The 17,298-nt window shown below is 40.2% G+C and overlaps 1 protein-coding gene across 1 annotated transcript; it reads left to right on the forward strand.

Moving 5' to 3' along the window:
- Positions 1-392: 392 nt before the first annotated feature.
- On the forward strand, positions 393-16,827 carry CHAC2 (ChaC glutathione specific gamma-glutamylcyclotransferase 2). Its single transcript, XM_054062625.1, has 3 exons — positions 393-572; positions 8,771-8,806; positions 12,169-16,827. Exons 1-3 carry the CDS (start codon positions 438-440, stop codon positions 12,550-12,552), a joined length of 555 nt encoding a protein of 184 aa, XP_053918600.1. The 5' UTR covers positions 393-437; the 3' UTR covers positions 12,553-16,827.
- Positions 16,828-17,298: the final 471 nt, after the last annotated feature.

The raw sequence follows: 17,298 nt of genomic DNA on the forward strand, positions 1-17,298 counted from the left end.
AAGCTGGGGAGGGACTGTTCACAAAGGCTTGTGGTGATAGGACTGGGGACAATGGCTATAAACTGGAGAGGGGCAGATTTAGCCTAGATACAAAGAGGAATTTCTTCACCACGGGAGTGGTGAGGCACTGGCAGAGATTGCCCAGGGAGGTTGTGGCTGCCCCATCCCTGGAGGTATTCAAGGCCAGGCTGGATGAGGCTTTGGGCAGCCCGGTCTGGTGGGATGTCCCTGCCCATGGCCGGGGGGTTGGAACTGGATGATCTTTAAGGCCCCTTCCAACCCAAACTCTTCAAAGAGTCTATGCTTTAAGATGTCGGGTGCCACCTCGCTCACGCCCCGAGCTCCCTGCCCCCTCCCTGCCCCGTGTCCCCGCCGCCAGGCGCAGCCCCGGCAGGGCCCGCCCCGCCCGCAGCGCGCAGCCTCGGCTCGGGGCAGCCATGTGGGTGTTCGGCTACGGGTCTCTCATCTGGAAAGTGGATTTCCCTTACGAGGAGAAGATGGTGGGGCGCATCCTGGGATACAGCCGCCGCTTCTGGCAAGGCAGCACCGACCACCGAGGCGTGCCGGGAAAGGTGAGGATGGAGAGGGGAAAGGGGGGTGACTCGATCCATGCCAACCGGCCGGGCTCTTCCCTTGGGAACCTCGGGGGAGCAGGCGCGGGCAGCCTTCCAGCATCCCGGCTGCTGGACGGCTGCCTCCCCCACGCCCCCGCTCGGAGCATCCCTGCTTCTGGGAGGCTACCCTCCAGTTTCAGGTTTAAACTTCTAATTCCCCCTTGCCCTGTACAAAGTGGTTCCACTTCGCCTTCCCATTCATTTTGCCGTGGGAAACAGTATTTCCCTAAAGCTCAAGAATTCTTTTCCTTCTGTATTATCAATCGAAACAAATAAAGAAGGTAAGGAACTTCAAAGAGGAGAAGAACGACAGGTTGGAAGGGACCTCAGGGATCGTCTGGTCCAACCTTTGTAGGTGATACATAGTTTAAATGAGATGTCCCAGCACCCTGTCAAGCTGAGCCTTAAGAGTGTCCAGCGTAGAGGAATCCACCACTTCCCTGGGGAGATTGTTCCAATGTTCTCACAATGAAAATTTTCTTCCAGAATACAATCAGAATCTCCCCAGGAGCAACTTTTGCCCTACCCCTTGTCTTTTCCGCTACACCTTGTCTTTTCTTCATGACTCCTTGTAAAAAGGGAGTCTCCATCCCCTTGGCAGACACCCTTTAGATACTGGTACACAGTGATGAGGTCTCCCCTAAGCCTCTCAAGGCTGAACGAACCCAGTTCTCTCAGCCTTAAATTTTATGGAAGGTTTCCCAGTCCTCTGATCATCTTAGCAGCCATGCTCTGGGCCCTCTCCAGCCTGGCCGCATCGTGGTTATTTTTGTTACTCTAAGTCCATTATAACAGCTCAAAAATAACTCAGTCACTATAGACATTAATGTAAATAACTTAAGGAGAAATAGTGGAGTGTCAGGCTTGGAAGAGAAGGCATCTCAGTAAGTAAGCCCAGAAGCACTGACCTGAGTAACCACCTTTCCATCAGCTTTTTTACTTTCAAATGAAAACTCACAGGGGAGGAAATATTTGCCTACAGGAAAACTGTGAAGGGGCTCTTTATCAGTGAGTGCAGGGCTAGGACAAGGGGGAACAGTTTTAAGCTGAAAGAGGGGAGATTTAGATTAGGTATTACAGAAGAAATGTTTTCCAGTGAGGGTGGTGAGACACTGGAACAGGTTGCCAGAGAAGTTGTGGCTGCCACATCCCTGGAGGTGTTCAAGGCCAAGCTGGTGAAGTTTTGAGCAACCTGATGCAATAGGAGGTGGCCCTGACCATGGCAGGGGGTTTGGAACTGGATGGGCTTTAAGATTTCTCCCAACCCAATCCATTCTATAATTCTATATTTACTGTCTGGAAAAAAATAAAAAGCCATCACAAAAAAGAAATTAAAATTCCAGAAGCGAACATTCCCAATTTCATGTGAACATATATATCTATTTAAGCCACAGGAGTGAAAATAATATAGTCTTGCTCTTCTCTGAAGTCTGTACCACACATAGAAGGGCTACTGCCCCTATGTAATTCTATATAGCTCGACAAATGTTAAAGAAACAATAGATTACAGAAGCACCCAACAAGTTAGATGGATGACTTTGATGTGGCAGGAATGTTATTTATAGCTGCAGAATCTGCTCACGATTTAGTCGTCAGAAATACAAACTGATCATAAATATACAGAAACCGATACTTCAATATAGCATTCTAATGATTTATCTACTTTTAATGCTGGCTTAGTATCATGAGAGTATGTTTTCCTGATGCTCCCTAAAGCAGTTGTCTAGCCTGTACTTTAGTGAGTCCACTCTAAAACTGCAATACAGTTTTAGAATAGCTCCTTCAGAAAAGGCATAAGGATTCTTTTTAAAAATAAAACACAGCATGCTACACACAGCATGGAAGAAATTTTCGACTAGTTGCAAGTAGTACTCGTTAGAACCTCCAACACCGTAAAATAACTTGCACAGTACTTAATGATAATACAAGACCCCCCCTGCATTCAGTTCTCTCCGATGCAAATCACTCTGCTTCAGGTACTAGCATGAGTTGGGCATGTATTTAAAAAAAAATAATTAAAAAATTTAGTGCAAAGAAAGAAATTCTGCACAAGCAGACTCGGCAGGCATGTTTTTCAGGTCAGAGCAGTGCTTTGAAAATGCAGCTGTCCCGTTCTGAATTTAAGCCAGGAAACACTTTGCCACGTTGCTTTTAAAATAGAATTGAAAGCCTGGCTTTGCCACCCAGCTTACCACCCTGTCATACACACAATTCCACACCTCACCTTGCTGGAGAGATGCCGTGCCCTGTGGCTGGCTCGACTGATTGGAGAGCTACCATTTGCTTTCTCAGTGTAAACACTAATTTCTCATCTATGAGTCATACCCTTTTAAAAAATTATGTTTATATGAGCACTGGGAAGTTTCTGTGCCTCTCATGAATTTGGATAGTTGAAAACCATGTGCAAAAGTTGTAAGGGTGGGGCATAATAAGAGTGTGATCCCATCAGCCCGCCCTACTGAGGAAAGCCTGCCTCAAAACCAAACCAAACATCACCAGTCAGAGAAAGTCCTACTCTCTAGGCTTCTGAAAGGAATAAGTCCCACACCAGCCAGTTTTTCTTCCTTTTTGCAAGTGTCCTCAGTGACCTCATTGCATCATGTTCTGCTGGGCTGGCTGAAAGTCAGGGGGATACTTAGAGTGACTGTCTTTGTGCAGATGTTGTGTGTACTCGGGTCCAAGAGGCTTAGACATTTTTAATTCTCTCCCACTCAAGATGATACCCAGAACCATCATCTGCAGGCAAACAGAACTTTAAAACAACAAAAAAACCCGCACAGGTCCACACTAGGTTCTGTTTCTATTTGGATGCTTGTTTGGATAGACTGGTGGTACAGGTCATTGTTTATGTGGACTGGTTAATGCATTTTGGTTTACATCTTATATAAAACACTTAGCATAAGCAAAATACACTTTTTTCTCAGCATCAAGAAGGTAATGCCTTTTTGTGTTCCTGAAGTCCATGAGTTGTTACTCCTGCTTGGAACACAAAAAGCCTCCCTCAGCATCCAGTGAGAAAACACGCAGCTAGGACCTCCCATTTCACCAGGCCAAAGGCTCTCTGTTATAAAATCTTTATAATATTTGACATCAGAGATGAAATACATCTCTTGTGTGTGAGCTAAGAGTGTAACTGTTCAATACTACCACATTTTAAAGAATAGCAATATACCAATAGCCAACAAGTTTAAAAACCCTCTAAAAAGGCAAATAAAAATTTCTTCATGCAACCTTCACAAAAAATGGCAACAAAAATGCAAACCTCCATCCTTGACATCAATCTTCTCAACCATTAAAATCTGAGGGTTTGGTTTTGCATGGAACAGCACAGAGATGTAAATGTATTCAAGGGCCACAGCATGAAATTATGGTTTAAACAATATGGTTTAAAAAAAAAAGTGAAGTTTGGCTACCTGTCCTTAAAATCTTCCTACCTCCTAGCTTTGGAGTGCTTGCTTTATCTGCTCTCCTTGATCCGGCACTACCTACTCAGCTTGACTGCACGGCACACTGACAGGCCTGACATTTGGGGAATCTCAGTTCTGGCTCTGTCAGAGTCTGTCCTTGTTTCTAGCCCTCTGATGTACTTGAGAAGGGAAACCTGATGACATAAATAATCCAGCTCCAGCTGTCTGCTGCCACTGTCCAAACTGAAAACTCCCAAGTGTCTGCATGCATGGAATTACGGGGTCAGCTAATGTTAAATCATTTTAAGATAATGAAAGACTTTTACTTTAATAAAGATGAAATGGAGAAAAAAAGGAGGTTAGACTAGAGAATCTCCCAAGGTGCCTTCCCACCTTCACGATTCCCTGATACAAGCTGGCTGTTTCTTCCTGTTGGATGGCTGCCAGTAAGGGAGCTAAAGGGAGAGGACAGATAGATAGGCTCCTGTTACACCATAATAAGCCACAGGAAAAGGAAGTAGAAAAAGCTATGTTTTATTTAAACAAACTTGTGACTTTAAGGAAACCCTTAAAATTTTTTACATTCCTACTTATTAGCAAACTTTCACCTCCCTTTCTGAAAAAAATTAAGAATTATCAAGCTAAAAATATTCCTAAGGTCATATTTCCTTTTATTCCATCTCACTTTCATATCCAAATGCAAAAATTGATTCCTCTATCAGTAAACATTTAGTAATTTTAGTGGCTAAGCAGTTTGTAGTGCCACTGAAAACAATCTAACAGTGGAAGATCTTATTTCATTTGACCCTACTATTTCATAGCATACATCAGCTCCAGCTCAGGACTGTCCTAAGGAGCTCTGTCTCCATGCAGATGGACAAAGCCCTTATGCCGGGAGAATGATCATAGAGTCTAGCAGAGACTCTGCACCATGTTAATGCTATCTTCCTCTTTTTACAGAACTTAGGGCAGTAAAACCTAGAAAAATGTCCCATCACATGCACTCTTAAGGCAGGAGTACATTTGGGAACTCTAGTGCACAGTACAATTGAGGGCCTGAAGAGAAATACACCACCACAAGTTGAAATAACTTGTATTTAATTTTCTGCAGTGGCTCCCCTTCCGATTCAGAGAGGTGATGGCCCGTAGCACTACAGAAGCCTTAAGAAAATTCCCACGTGGCCACAGACCACACTGTTGCCCTAGTCTGATCCAATGCAAGGATGCCTTTGTGAGCCTCCCTGGCAGCAGGCTACACAGAACCAACACACATCATCCAATTTATTCAAGTTTACCCTTGCCAGTACTCTCTGGACATGACAAAAATGGGCTTGGTTTGTATTATATAACTGGTCATTTATATTTGCTTAGCCAGCAGATGCAATACCCACGGTTCCTTAATGGTGTTTGTTTTAGGTAGTTCCATGCAGGACAAGGACTCTGCAAACCAATACAATAAATATCCCGTCCTTCCCTAGACAAACAGATTGTTCTTTCATCACACAACCCGTCTGAAGATTAAGTCCTCTGCAGTACTTTACTTTCATGTAGTATTTTGGCTTCAGATACAGGCATTCCTGGTAATAAAGAGAAAATTGTTTCTATCGTACAATGTCTCTATAATCTGCAATTTACAAACTCTTAAGTGACCAGTGTTGAGTACACAAGTCAAAGAATTATTAATGGCTATGGAAAAAACTGTTAATAGAAAAGCAAGCCATCTGTATATATATAAACATATTTATGGATACATGCACACACAATTTCATAATACATTTAAAGGAAAAGAGTAGAGCCATTCCAGTCTCACATTAACATATGGAGAAGTATCCCTGCTGGCCTAGCTACGTAGCAGTTATGTCAAAGAAGCACAACAATAAAACGAAAGACAGAATTTACTATTCGTGACCTTCTGGGATCAACCCTTAACATGCATAACAACAAAAGTTTCTGTATTACCTACTATATCTGAGTCTAACTTAGGGTCATTGTGGACAGCTTTATGCGAAAAGCTGTCTTTGGGAGAATAAAAACAGTAAGTTGAGTGCTTGGGAAATGGATAATTGTCTGTGGAGGTGACTAGCACATGACCCAGAGGTAGACCTGTATGGTGACTAGTGTGTGGATTGCCAGACACGCCATCTCACAGTGGTTATGCAAATACAAAATGTCTGAAGAGGGGCAGTTGTCCTGATTAGAGAAATGTGGAATTGCTTCTGTATAAAGAGAAACAAACTAAGAATATCAGAAGCAGGAACACTTAAAAAAGAGAGAGAAGACAAACAAAAATAATTATGTATTTAAATTGTGGAATTCAGTGCAATAAGATTTGGCAGCAACTACATAAAAAGACTAAAACTGTCTGGACAAATCGGTAGAAAAGGGAAGTGTTGCCGACTAAGACAGAAAGACCCAAGCACAGGTTTTAATGCTCTGTCAGAGGTAAGAAAGTGTATTGTGGAATAGAGCCTTCCTATTTGTTTGTATACACCCCCCAAACACATACATACATGCCAGGAGCTTCTTAAAATAGGTGCCTCTTTGTGTTTGCTTCTCTAATAGCACCAGGTGCGTAGGAGGAGTTAAGACAGACAGCATACTTAAGTGAGTGACCACTGGGCTTTATCTTAGCAGGGCAGTTTTGAAAGTATATCCCCAGTTTGGTAAACCTAAAGTATTAATGAAAACATTTGATAATTGGAATTTTGCCATCTCTTGAAGGAAAGAAAACCTTGCCTCATTTCACTGTTATTGCCCAGAACAGATTTGTTAAGATACAAAATACATGTAGATAAACAGTCAAAGATGGATTTAGCATAACTTCAGGTAAGTCTTTCAATACTGTTACTACCAGAATGTTGACTACTTGTCTTTGAGAACATAAACTGGATGCAAGCACAGCAGTCCCGGTTAATTCACTGATGGAGACTGGGTTTAAATAGACTAGATGAACAGATGCATTTTATGGCTTTAAATTGGAGGGGGGGAAGATTTAGACTAGACATGAGGAAGAAATTCTTCACGATGAGGGTGGTGAGGCACTGGCACAGGTTGCCCAGGGAAGTTGTGGATGCCCCATCCCTGGAGGTGTTCAAAGCCAGGCTGGATATGGAAGATGCCACTGCCCACAGCAGGGGCCTTGTAACTAGATGATCTTTAAGGTCCCTTCTGACCCAAACCATTCTATGATTCTAAGTTTTCTTACATCATCATTTCCCAAAAGGAACACATAAGTTATCTTGATTAATCATGGTGCAGACCTGTTTATCTGAAGTACTCGCATTGTGATCAATTAACATTCATTTAGTTTTGTTGCCTTATTTTATCAATCAGATCAAGAGTAGATGGCTGATGCTGAGAGAGAATTGGCGTAAAAATGAAAAAACAAAAGCAGTTCCTTGGAGCTTATAAATACAGTTTTTAAGATTATAAAAGATCTGACACTAAATAAGTAATATCTACACTTGATATTATCTAAACTGCTCAGCAAAAACTAGATTTCATATTTGGCTTGTTTCCAAAAGAGCGCATGGCTTGCCAATGACTCGTTGTCAGTGAGAGACACATGGGTGTAGGCTTACCACAGAAAAAAGCATGACACGTCAATGAAACTATTAGTGATGGGTCATAAAAAGACTGAGATGCAGTAGCCTGAGACTGAAAGTTAGCAAAGACTAAGTGAAAGGCATTCAAGGACATCAAGTTCAGATTATCTTTGTAACTCCTGAGAGAATGAACTTCTATCCTACAACTAGAATTGAATGATGCTAGTATCTCTGCTTTTCCTTTCCTCTAAACAAAGACACCTGGAAACCTGCTTGATGCTCAAATTAGCAATTTTAAACTATAGATTTAGTTCTCCATAGGGTTTTACGTTTTAAAATTGTATTCTCTGGGTTATATAACAAACTTTAACAATTTTCTTTTCAGTATTTACAAACTGTCTTCTTAAATCCTCCTGCAAGTAACTCACTGGAAAAATAGGCCATACCAAGGTATCCTCCCTCTGCCCAGTAAGAGAGAGTGAGTTGGGAGGGGAAAAAGAATGGAAAATTAGCTTATTGCAAAATAAACTTCTTTTTTCAACTTTGAATAACATGGTGCTTATTAAAAATTACTAGCATACTTCTTTGTTCAAAATCATCTAATTAGCTAGGAGCTTTTAAACCTACGGGTTGCCGTGTGTCACAGTGTGCAATTGATGCTTTCTAAAATCCAGTTAGTGCAAACCAAGCCCGGAGTGGTAATATCTTGCTGAGTTCTACACAAGCTAAATTTCTATGTTTCGTTATTTCCATGCCTGTATATAAACTTTTTGAATACAAGTGAGAAGGTTCACCTCGTTGTCAGTGAGGAGATTAAAAAATTGCATAGCACTATGGAGAAGCAACACGACGGAGGACTATTTTACATTAATGAATTATTGTCACTGCTTTAAACAGGAATAGAATTTAGTCCAAGCAGCGCATACAAAGCAAGGGCATTCAAATCCTCCTTGTTTACAACTGCCCTTAATTTAACTTACATGTTGCAGACGCTTTCCACTCAGAATTTAACATTTTGTTTATCAGAGTTTATCTAATACAGAAATAAAAAGCTACTCTTGGAAAATACTTATACTGGACCTCAAAGAAATAGACCTTACTGAGATTGTCCTGGATTTGATCTCAGACCCTTTCATTGCTTTTCATTAGGGTTGCTCATGATTTAGGGTAAAAGCCTCTAACGATTTATTTTTTTAATTTTTAGCCTGGAAGAGTTGTGACTCTGGTGGAAGATCCTGAGGTACAGTACCCCTGTTCTGTCTCTGTAGTGTACAGAATGCCCTGTTGCATTCCCAGCTTGTTTAGTAAGTCTCCATTAATTTTTGCTTCTCTATAAGCAAATAATCGAGTTACCTTTAGTGCAATTAAAAGGTCTCTCAAAATTTATTGGAGTTACACCATTGAATCTTGACTGTTTCAAATAAATCAATGTAAACTAAGGAACTGGAAGTAGTTTGGGTCTACTATTACTAAAGGAATATTTTAAAGTATTTTTCCGGAACACTAATTTCAGCTGTTCAGTTATAAGAATTTTACTTTCAGCATATGTATAGTGCGGACAATGTGCCAGTAGGAGATGTTGTGTCAGAAATTTTGTCCTCTTGAAATAAAAACTGAAGCAAATCAATATGACATTGCAGTGATAAGAAAGGAGAATACCCTTGCTGTATCTTTTGCTACACAGATAAAATGCTTAAGGAATTAAATGCCACAGCCATGCTTTTGGTTTCTATGTAATACTGTGAAGTTAGCTCTTGTTTAGAGAAAACAGGCATTGGTCCAACTCTCCCATTCCTGCTTATCTTTTGACCTTTTCCCTAGGTGTCCCTTGGACAGTGCAGTGGAAGTGTTTGCAAGGGGAGTGCCTGGGCTGGGGAGGGAGGGGGAGGCGAAATAAGGCCCAGGCTTACAGTCATGTAGGCTGTAGGAAAATCATCCTTTCTCTGCTTATATAAGTACCTAGACTTACATTTTACCCATTTATAATTCTGTTTGTGAGTAAAGAAGCTCTCTTTACAACTATCCACTATTTTTTTTTTAGGGATTTTAGCCACCAGAAAGCTCTCAGTTAGACTGCTCACCAGCTAGGACAAAAGCGTTGAGCTAGGCTGGGGAAGCCTGGGGGATGCGATGGCAGGATACACCATGGATGAGATTGCTTTCCCACCCCCTGCTCATCTTCCACACCACCCCCATCCAGCGGCTTGCTCTATTCTGGCACCTTGCTGGGGACAGCTGTGATGATTGTGTCCATCCAACTTTACACTGCTCCATGATGTGTCCCTGCCCATCGCAGGCAGTTGGAACTAGATGATCTTTAAGGTCCCTTCCAACCCAAACTATTCTATGATTCTATTAAATCCCTGCAGGTACTAGTGCCTCCAGAAGCAGGAAGGAAGGATGGCATGGATGCAGAGGGAGAGCAAGGCCACATGACATAAGGCCATAAGACAGGGTGGATGGGTATTTTGATAGTAATTTTTATTTACAGTTGCTTATCCATACATTTACGATATTGCCGTCTTACCAATCTATGGTCCCCGAAACTGCAGCCACAGAGAGAGGCAAGTTTAGCAGTAATTGAAAACTTCCAACTGTTTTTCACAATTAGCAAAACCAGCAAAATGCAAACCACTGTCCCTCATTGTGATTTTCTGTACCTTTCTAGTAGAGTTTTTTTCACTTTACGGTACTGCTGGGTACCATTATGTTACACAGACACCTATAGAGACAAAGAATGCTTATGGCTGTTGTCACTCAGTCTGTATTGTTAAGCAAACTTATTTGTTACCATAGAAACTTTTTTTCCTTTAGCAAACTAGTTTTGTTTGGTTGGGGTTTTTTTTACCCCCTTTTCTCCAGAATCTGGTGTGGCCAGATAATCACACTTTACACATCAACATCCAATGATATGACAAGTCACTTGCTTTAATATCAATTACTCATTCTGTGGTTTAAAAAGGTAACCTTATTTTGAGGATATCTTCGCAGACAGCAGCAATTACTGCACACACCCACCAGACACTGTGGTGAAAATGGCAGTGGCACTTTTATGCAGCTTTGTGCTAGCCTGTGTGTCCCTTTTCACCAATGATACACTGAAGCATCTGGTTTAATGTGTTATTTTTACTTGCTCCATCTGAATTTTTTGTCAGTTAAGAGGAAACCACATTGAAAAAAAGCTTCATACTCCTTGTCAGATTCCTGGATTGTAATTTTTCGTCATCTGAAACAGGAATTCCCTGTACCAAAACCTAAATGAATGAACCTGTCTGCTTTAAATTTCTATCACCACAACACCTGCATGTATTTTCCTATCAACACCAAAGACAGTCCAAATGGCATACTTCAAACAAGAGCGAAACACGTGCAGAAAAGGCTGCTTTCAAAACAAACATTTCCTGGGGTGAACCCACATCCCAGGTGGCTGCGGGAAAGCAATGAACCCTACTCATTAGTGCTGTAACTCTGACAAAAGATGCAGTAGAAAATTAACTCCAGATTTTTTTAACAAAATGCCTTTGCCCAGCATATTGTCTGAACTGCAAAATTCAATGCTCATGAATTAACACTACCAGCATCATCTGATAGCAGGATTAAATACTAAAATCCAGTTTTAGGGTGCGGAAAACCCCAAAACATTAATTGCTTTATCATCATTAGGGTAGCACTGATACATGTAACTACTTCACTGCAGGAAGAATCAACATTTGATATTGCCAGTAGAAAAAATAGACTACCATTTATTTTAACACAGTACTTGTAAGGAACATTTTGTAGCCCTTACTGGATAACAGACCATAATTTGTCTATGCAACTTCAAAACCAACCCCTTCACAAATCAATCCCTACACAGATCTCTCCTATTTGTTTATATAAATCTTGATAAGGGACTATAACTAATTCACGCCACAGATAAATACTTTCTCAGAGATGTTAGCTGTTAAGAAGATAAAGAAATATTCAGGTTCTCAAGATGGTAATGAAATTTATCCTAACAGTGTTTGCTGAAGTGCTGGATGTGCCACATTTAAATGTGCAAAATGAAGGTTCATCTGTCAGCTTATTCTTCTGGTATTTGGTTTCATTGTGGTAACATCACCACACTCATCACCCAGGTACCTGTAACAGATGTAGGTGGCACTGTGGACCTTAGAAATAAAACTGCAACTAAATAGAGAAAGGACCTCATAAAAATTACTTTGTATTTGGTATACTATTTACAATTTTAATTTTCACATACAAATTCTGTGAGGTCAGGAAGATACAAAGTATCCTTTTTGGCAGCTCTGTAGTAGCCAAGGCTATTTACTACTTCACATTTAATTGTAACACGAAATTGTTTTGTGAAAGGCCTCAGCATTAGGAAGAAAGTGGGTGATTGATCTGCAAAATCAGCATTTTGACTGAAACTTTCCTAAATAAAACAGCCCTTTTGGGACTCTTTCTACCAACACTGTGAGAAATAGCTATAAAAAGACTGAAAATGGAAGGTTGGGGGTTTTTTTAAGATAATTTTACCTAAATCAAATGGAATTACATTAATTTTTTGGTATCCTGTTAAACACTGCTTGGATTTTATTTTCTTATATCCTTCAACAGGGTTGTGTATGGGGTGTTGCTTACAGATTGCCAGCTGGACAGGAATGTGAAGTAAAGGCATACTTGGACTTCAGAGAAAAAGGAGGCTACAGGACCACAACTGTCATTTTCTACCCGAAAGACTCATCAGTGAAACCTTTCGATGTATTGCTGTACATTGGAACTTGTGATAACCCTAACTACCTTGGTCCGGCACCTCTAGAAGAAATTGCTGAACAGATCTTTAACGCAGTTGGTCCCAGTGGAAGAAACACAGAGTATCTGTTTGAACTCGCTAATTCCATCAGGAATCTTGTACCAGAAGATGTGGATGAGCATCTCTTCTCCTTAGAAAAACTAGTAAAGGAACTCTTGGAAAAGGATCAAAACCTAAACTGTCTATAAAAGAACTTCTTTTAATGATCTTGCTTCATCTCCAGAGGAATGGTTTTGTTGCACAATAGGTATATTACTTGGAGGTGCGTTTCTCTGTACTATGCTATCTAATTTATTTTAATATTGCATTCAAAAGAGTAGCTGATCATTAAAATGCACTGTTCCAAAAATCATTATTTCAGAAGTCTACAGAAAGGAGATCGGGGAATTGTTTTAGGTTTGAATTTGGTATACTGGGTTTTTACCCAAAGGCAACATCTTCATGAAAATCTCAAGAGAACCACTCTTTATTTCATGATTTATTTTATTATTATTATTTCAGGCTTAAAATAAATCTTTAGAATATTTTTAAGATCAAAATCTGCATTCAGATATAACTTCCATTGAGTTAAGTAATAGTTCTTTCTGATTCAAGATCACAGGCGTGGAGCTCATTGCAGCAAAAGAGATAAATATTACATAGTTGTTGGAAATTGCACAGTGGAACATTTCTATCATCAATGTTCAACTTCACTGAAATTAAGTTATTCCACAGAATTAGTCATCTTACCCTTTATACATCAGTTTCTCCTTAAATGCAGAGGATAAACTATTTCATTGTCAAGGAAATAATTCTTTCCCTTGGCTCATTGTGTCAAACCCCCAAAAGCCAAAGCACAGGGTACTTTGGCACAAACAAGCCATAATGTATCAGTGCCTCATGTTATTTCTTTAATATAAAGAGTAAAGCCAAAATGTTAAAATTAACCCACAGTACGACTTGAAGCCACAATGCAGCAAGAACATTCAGAAACTCTCATCTTTATTTGCCTTTAGAGGCTGTTCTAACCTCATTTCTTAAAAAAAACTCACCAATCTCTGACAATAGATTTTAAGCCACTAATTTTTAACTGCTGTTTCAGGGATTCACAGACTAAAAGCAATTAAGAAAGGAACCCTCTTTTCAGTGAACTGACATGTGTTATGTGGACATCCAAAAAGCATTGGAAAGTCACCGGTTTAGGCTAGTAGGCTTACTTTGTGCAAAACGTAAGCAAATGGAGTTTCCGTCCCAGCAAGGACTGGTCTTGCTTCTTAAAAATTTAAGTTATTTTTGTTAACTTTTATCAAAGTATATTTTTGTATGTTAATACAGGAAAGGTCTTATTTCAGATACCAGGTAACATCATATTTTCTCATGCAGAGAATGTATAAGTGTTTAGTAGTAGCTTGGAGGCCTGTATTTTGCGTCATTAACTGCAAAAAACGTATGTTCCTACTATCCAGGTTGTCCCTTTCTCTTCATTATGTTTTCCTGTTCTATGTTCATAATTGCTTGAAAACATCAGGGTTATCAAATTAACAAGCTGCTATTATTTTACCTGGCCACCTACAAAAGCCAGCAGGAACATAGATGAATGTTAATAGGAAACGTGAGAAAGGCAGCTGAGTAGAAATGAACAGATGAGTAGAAAATAGAATATTAAAATTGAAACCTAAATATGAGATAATGAGACCACTTAAAATATTTAACAAAAAAAAAGCTGTATTTTTTACATACCTGATTATGATTTTAGAATGCCTCTGGCATATCTCAGGGACTGATGCATTGAGAAAAAAAAGTGTATTAGTTTTTAGCACTACTGTTTACTATTCCCAGTTGAATGTCACTATTATAACAGTACATAACGAGGTATCACTTGATAGGCTACTCTAAACTGAGGAAGCAAAACCTCTGATCAAAATAATCACATGTAACAAGGCCCCATTTTTCCATTAGTACATGAGTTACTCGCAAATTGATGGACTACCCTTCAAAGGTCTTGATTCTCCATTGCACCGGTTTAAGACTGACCGAACTGAGCAAAAAAGCAACCCCAACTAGTTCAGCTGTAGAGCAGGAGAGAACAATCAGACTTTGCGGCTGTCTGTATGTAAGGACAGTCATCTAGGTACCCAAAGCCAAGGCTGTTTGAATGACTTCACAGATGGGACAGTGATAACCATTACCCAATTCAACATGCTCCATTACGCATGCATTTATTCACCTTGATTGAAAGCGTAAATCTTGAGTGTTACTGGATACATAACTGTTACTAAAAATGTTATGTGTGATGTGTTTTAAGAACATTTAAGTATTGAAAAGAATAGTAGCCTCAAGAAAAGCCGGCCAACAGCAACACTTCCTTTCTTGTGTTTAGTTCAGATTTAAGCATGCTGTAGTGAAGCTAAACATGAACAACGGCAAGTCCACTCTATGCATTTTTTAAAACTCTTCCCTCAAAAACTTACCCTTATTCCTCAGAACAGGGCAGGGGATGCTTACGCTCAGAACCGATCCACACCCATTAGTGATGGTTCTCTCTTTAGAACTCTTACTTACTTAAGCACTGTGTTGGGGCATTGTGATTATGTATGGTTCTACATTTTGTATCTTTAATTAAAATCAGGACATTGTTGGTTCATTTGCTTTCCAGGTTCATAAAACTTGCAATAATATCTGTAATGATACATTCCAGTTTGTGCATACAACTTCAGTACAATAAAAATGCATTACAGTTACTAATGGTGCTGGAGAAAGACATTTCCAGAAATGTTATGCTTATATAAAAGTGATTCCATATTAGGATGGACATTGATGTGTGTCTTAATTGCATCTTGTCATAAAATGCTGTTAGATCTAATGATGAAAAAAACCATACAAGAGCTAGCTGCTATTACACAGTCAAACTGTGTCAACATTAGGAATTAAAACACTGGAAATACACGTTTGTTCTTGCTGTATGGGATTTGAGCCGCAACTCTGCCCACAGCTTCAATCACCAACAAAAGCCCAGTATGCTTTCATGTCTGTTACTTGCCACACAAAAACCCAACTTACACTTTTGTATGTCATATATGCTTAATTTCTTTTCTACTGGTTAGAATTAAATCTGAGACTCCTGAGGTAGTGCCAGGAAGGAAACTTCCGCAAAACACCTTAAAGGAAATAAAGGGTCTTCCACTAAGAAGGCAACATGGCCAACAGCACTGATTAAGTGTCTCTATACAAATGCATGAAGCTTGGGCAACAAACAGGAGAAGCTGGAAGCTAGCGTGCTACTAGAAAGCTATGATCTGATCTAGTTGCCATCACAGAAACTTCGTGGCACAAATCCTATGACCGGAGTGTGGCTATCAATGGCTACAGTCTGTCCAGAAGGGGCAGACCAGGAAGGAGGGGTGGAGGCATTGCCCTCGATATCAAGAAAGGGATAGAATGTGAAGAGCTGTCTTTGAAGGGTAGCCACAAACAGGTTGAAAGCTTGTGGGTAAGAATAAAGGACTGAGGAACCAACAGGAAATGTGTGGTTGGTGGATAGTACAGGCCAGCTGATTAAGGAGAGCCAACCGATGAACCCTTCCTCCAGCTACAGAAGGCTTCACGCTCGCTCACAAGCTCTCATCCCACTGGGGGACTTCAACCACCCTGACACATGCTAGAAAAGCAGCAAGGCAAGCTGTAGGCAATCCAGGAGACTCCTAGAGTGCATTGAAGATATTTTCTTAACCCAGCTAAGACCCCCACCCGAGGGGATGCAATACTGGATCGGATGGTTACTAATAGGAGTGAACTTCACAATGACATCAAGATCAGAGGTAGCCTGGGCTGCAGTGATCACGAACTGGTGGAGTTCAAGGTCCCGAGTTATATGGGACAAGCAAGGAGTATAGTCAAGACCCTAAATTTCATCAAGACCAGACTATTTCTAGACTGAACTGCTTTCCAGAAACTAAAGTGATGCAAATCTTTCACAAAGATAAGTAGAAGTATGCAATGTTTGATAATTCTGAAAATCACTTTAACACATTCAGTAAAACAATCTTCACTGCAAATGCAAGAGTAATATCATGTCATACTGCAGTTCTTTACAGCTGACAAAAAACGGAAAACACAGTCTTAACAGAAGCTCTGAACACTTCAGGCAATTTTGCTAATAAGTGTAAGAAAAAAATATACTTTTTCATTCAAACTGTCATGGATAACTTACCTCTTAAAGTGGAAAAAAACCAAACCACACTTCGAACTAACCCTTAAAAACCACTAACCCTTAAAACCTAAGGCAACACAGTTACAAAATTGATTGCAACACCCCCCATAAATATTATATGACTATTTTATACATTATTTCCTCAAGTTGATCCTGTCACCAGCTGAACTCTGGTTTGTACCCCTTCCCTTCTTTTCTTTCTGGTATGCATGTGGATACATGCTGTCCTCAAACTAATGAGCTGAGGATGTTGAGAAAACACAATACTACAGCTCCCCCATCCGATCTACTTCTGTATGTCTGGTCTTTGTGGGAAAAAAGAAAAAAAAAACCCAGTCATTAGGAGATGACTTTACACTCTGTTCAGCCAAGCCGCTGACTGGCAGAGGGGATGCCAACAGGCATCAGGATAGCAGGCCCCCGGCAGAGCCTTGTATCCTGATTTTGTACTATGTGTGCATATAATTGTCATAAGATTAGAAAGACTGGTTTTTCAAGTAATAATGCTTCTCTAACAGTCTTCTGCAAAAGCTGGACACTGACTACACACTCAGTTTGATCGCCAGCTACAGTACAGCCCCTACTATTCCAATCTCATACTCCCTCTGTATTCTTACATTAATTTCCTTGCTCCTCCACCTTTTTATTCAAGCAACTTCCCTTCAATTATTCCACTCCTCTACCTCAAACAAACATTTTGCCTGCATCTTTCTGGTCTTTAGCAACTTAGGTCTCTTCTCTGCAG

This window comes from Cuculus canorus, chromosome 3 (assembly GCF_017976375.1).
Source record: "Cuculus canorus isolate bCucCan1 chromosome 3, bCucCan1.pri, whole genome shotgun sequence".
NCBI lineage: Eukaryota > Metazoa > Chordata > Aves > Cuculiformes > Cuculidae > Cuculus > Cuculus canorus.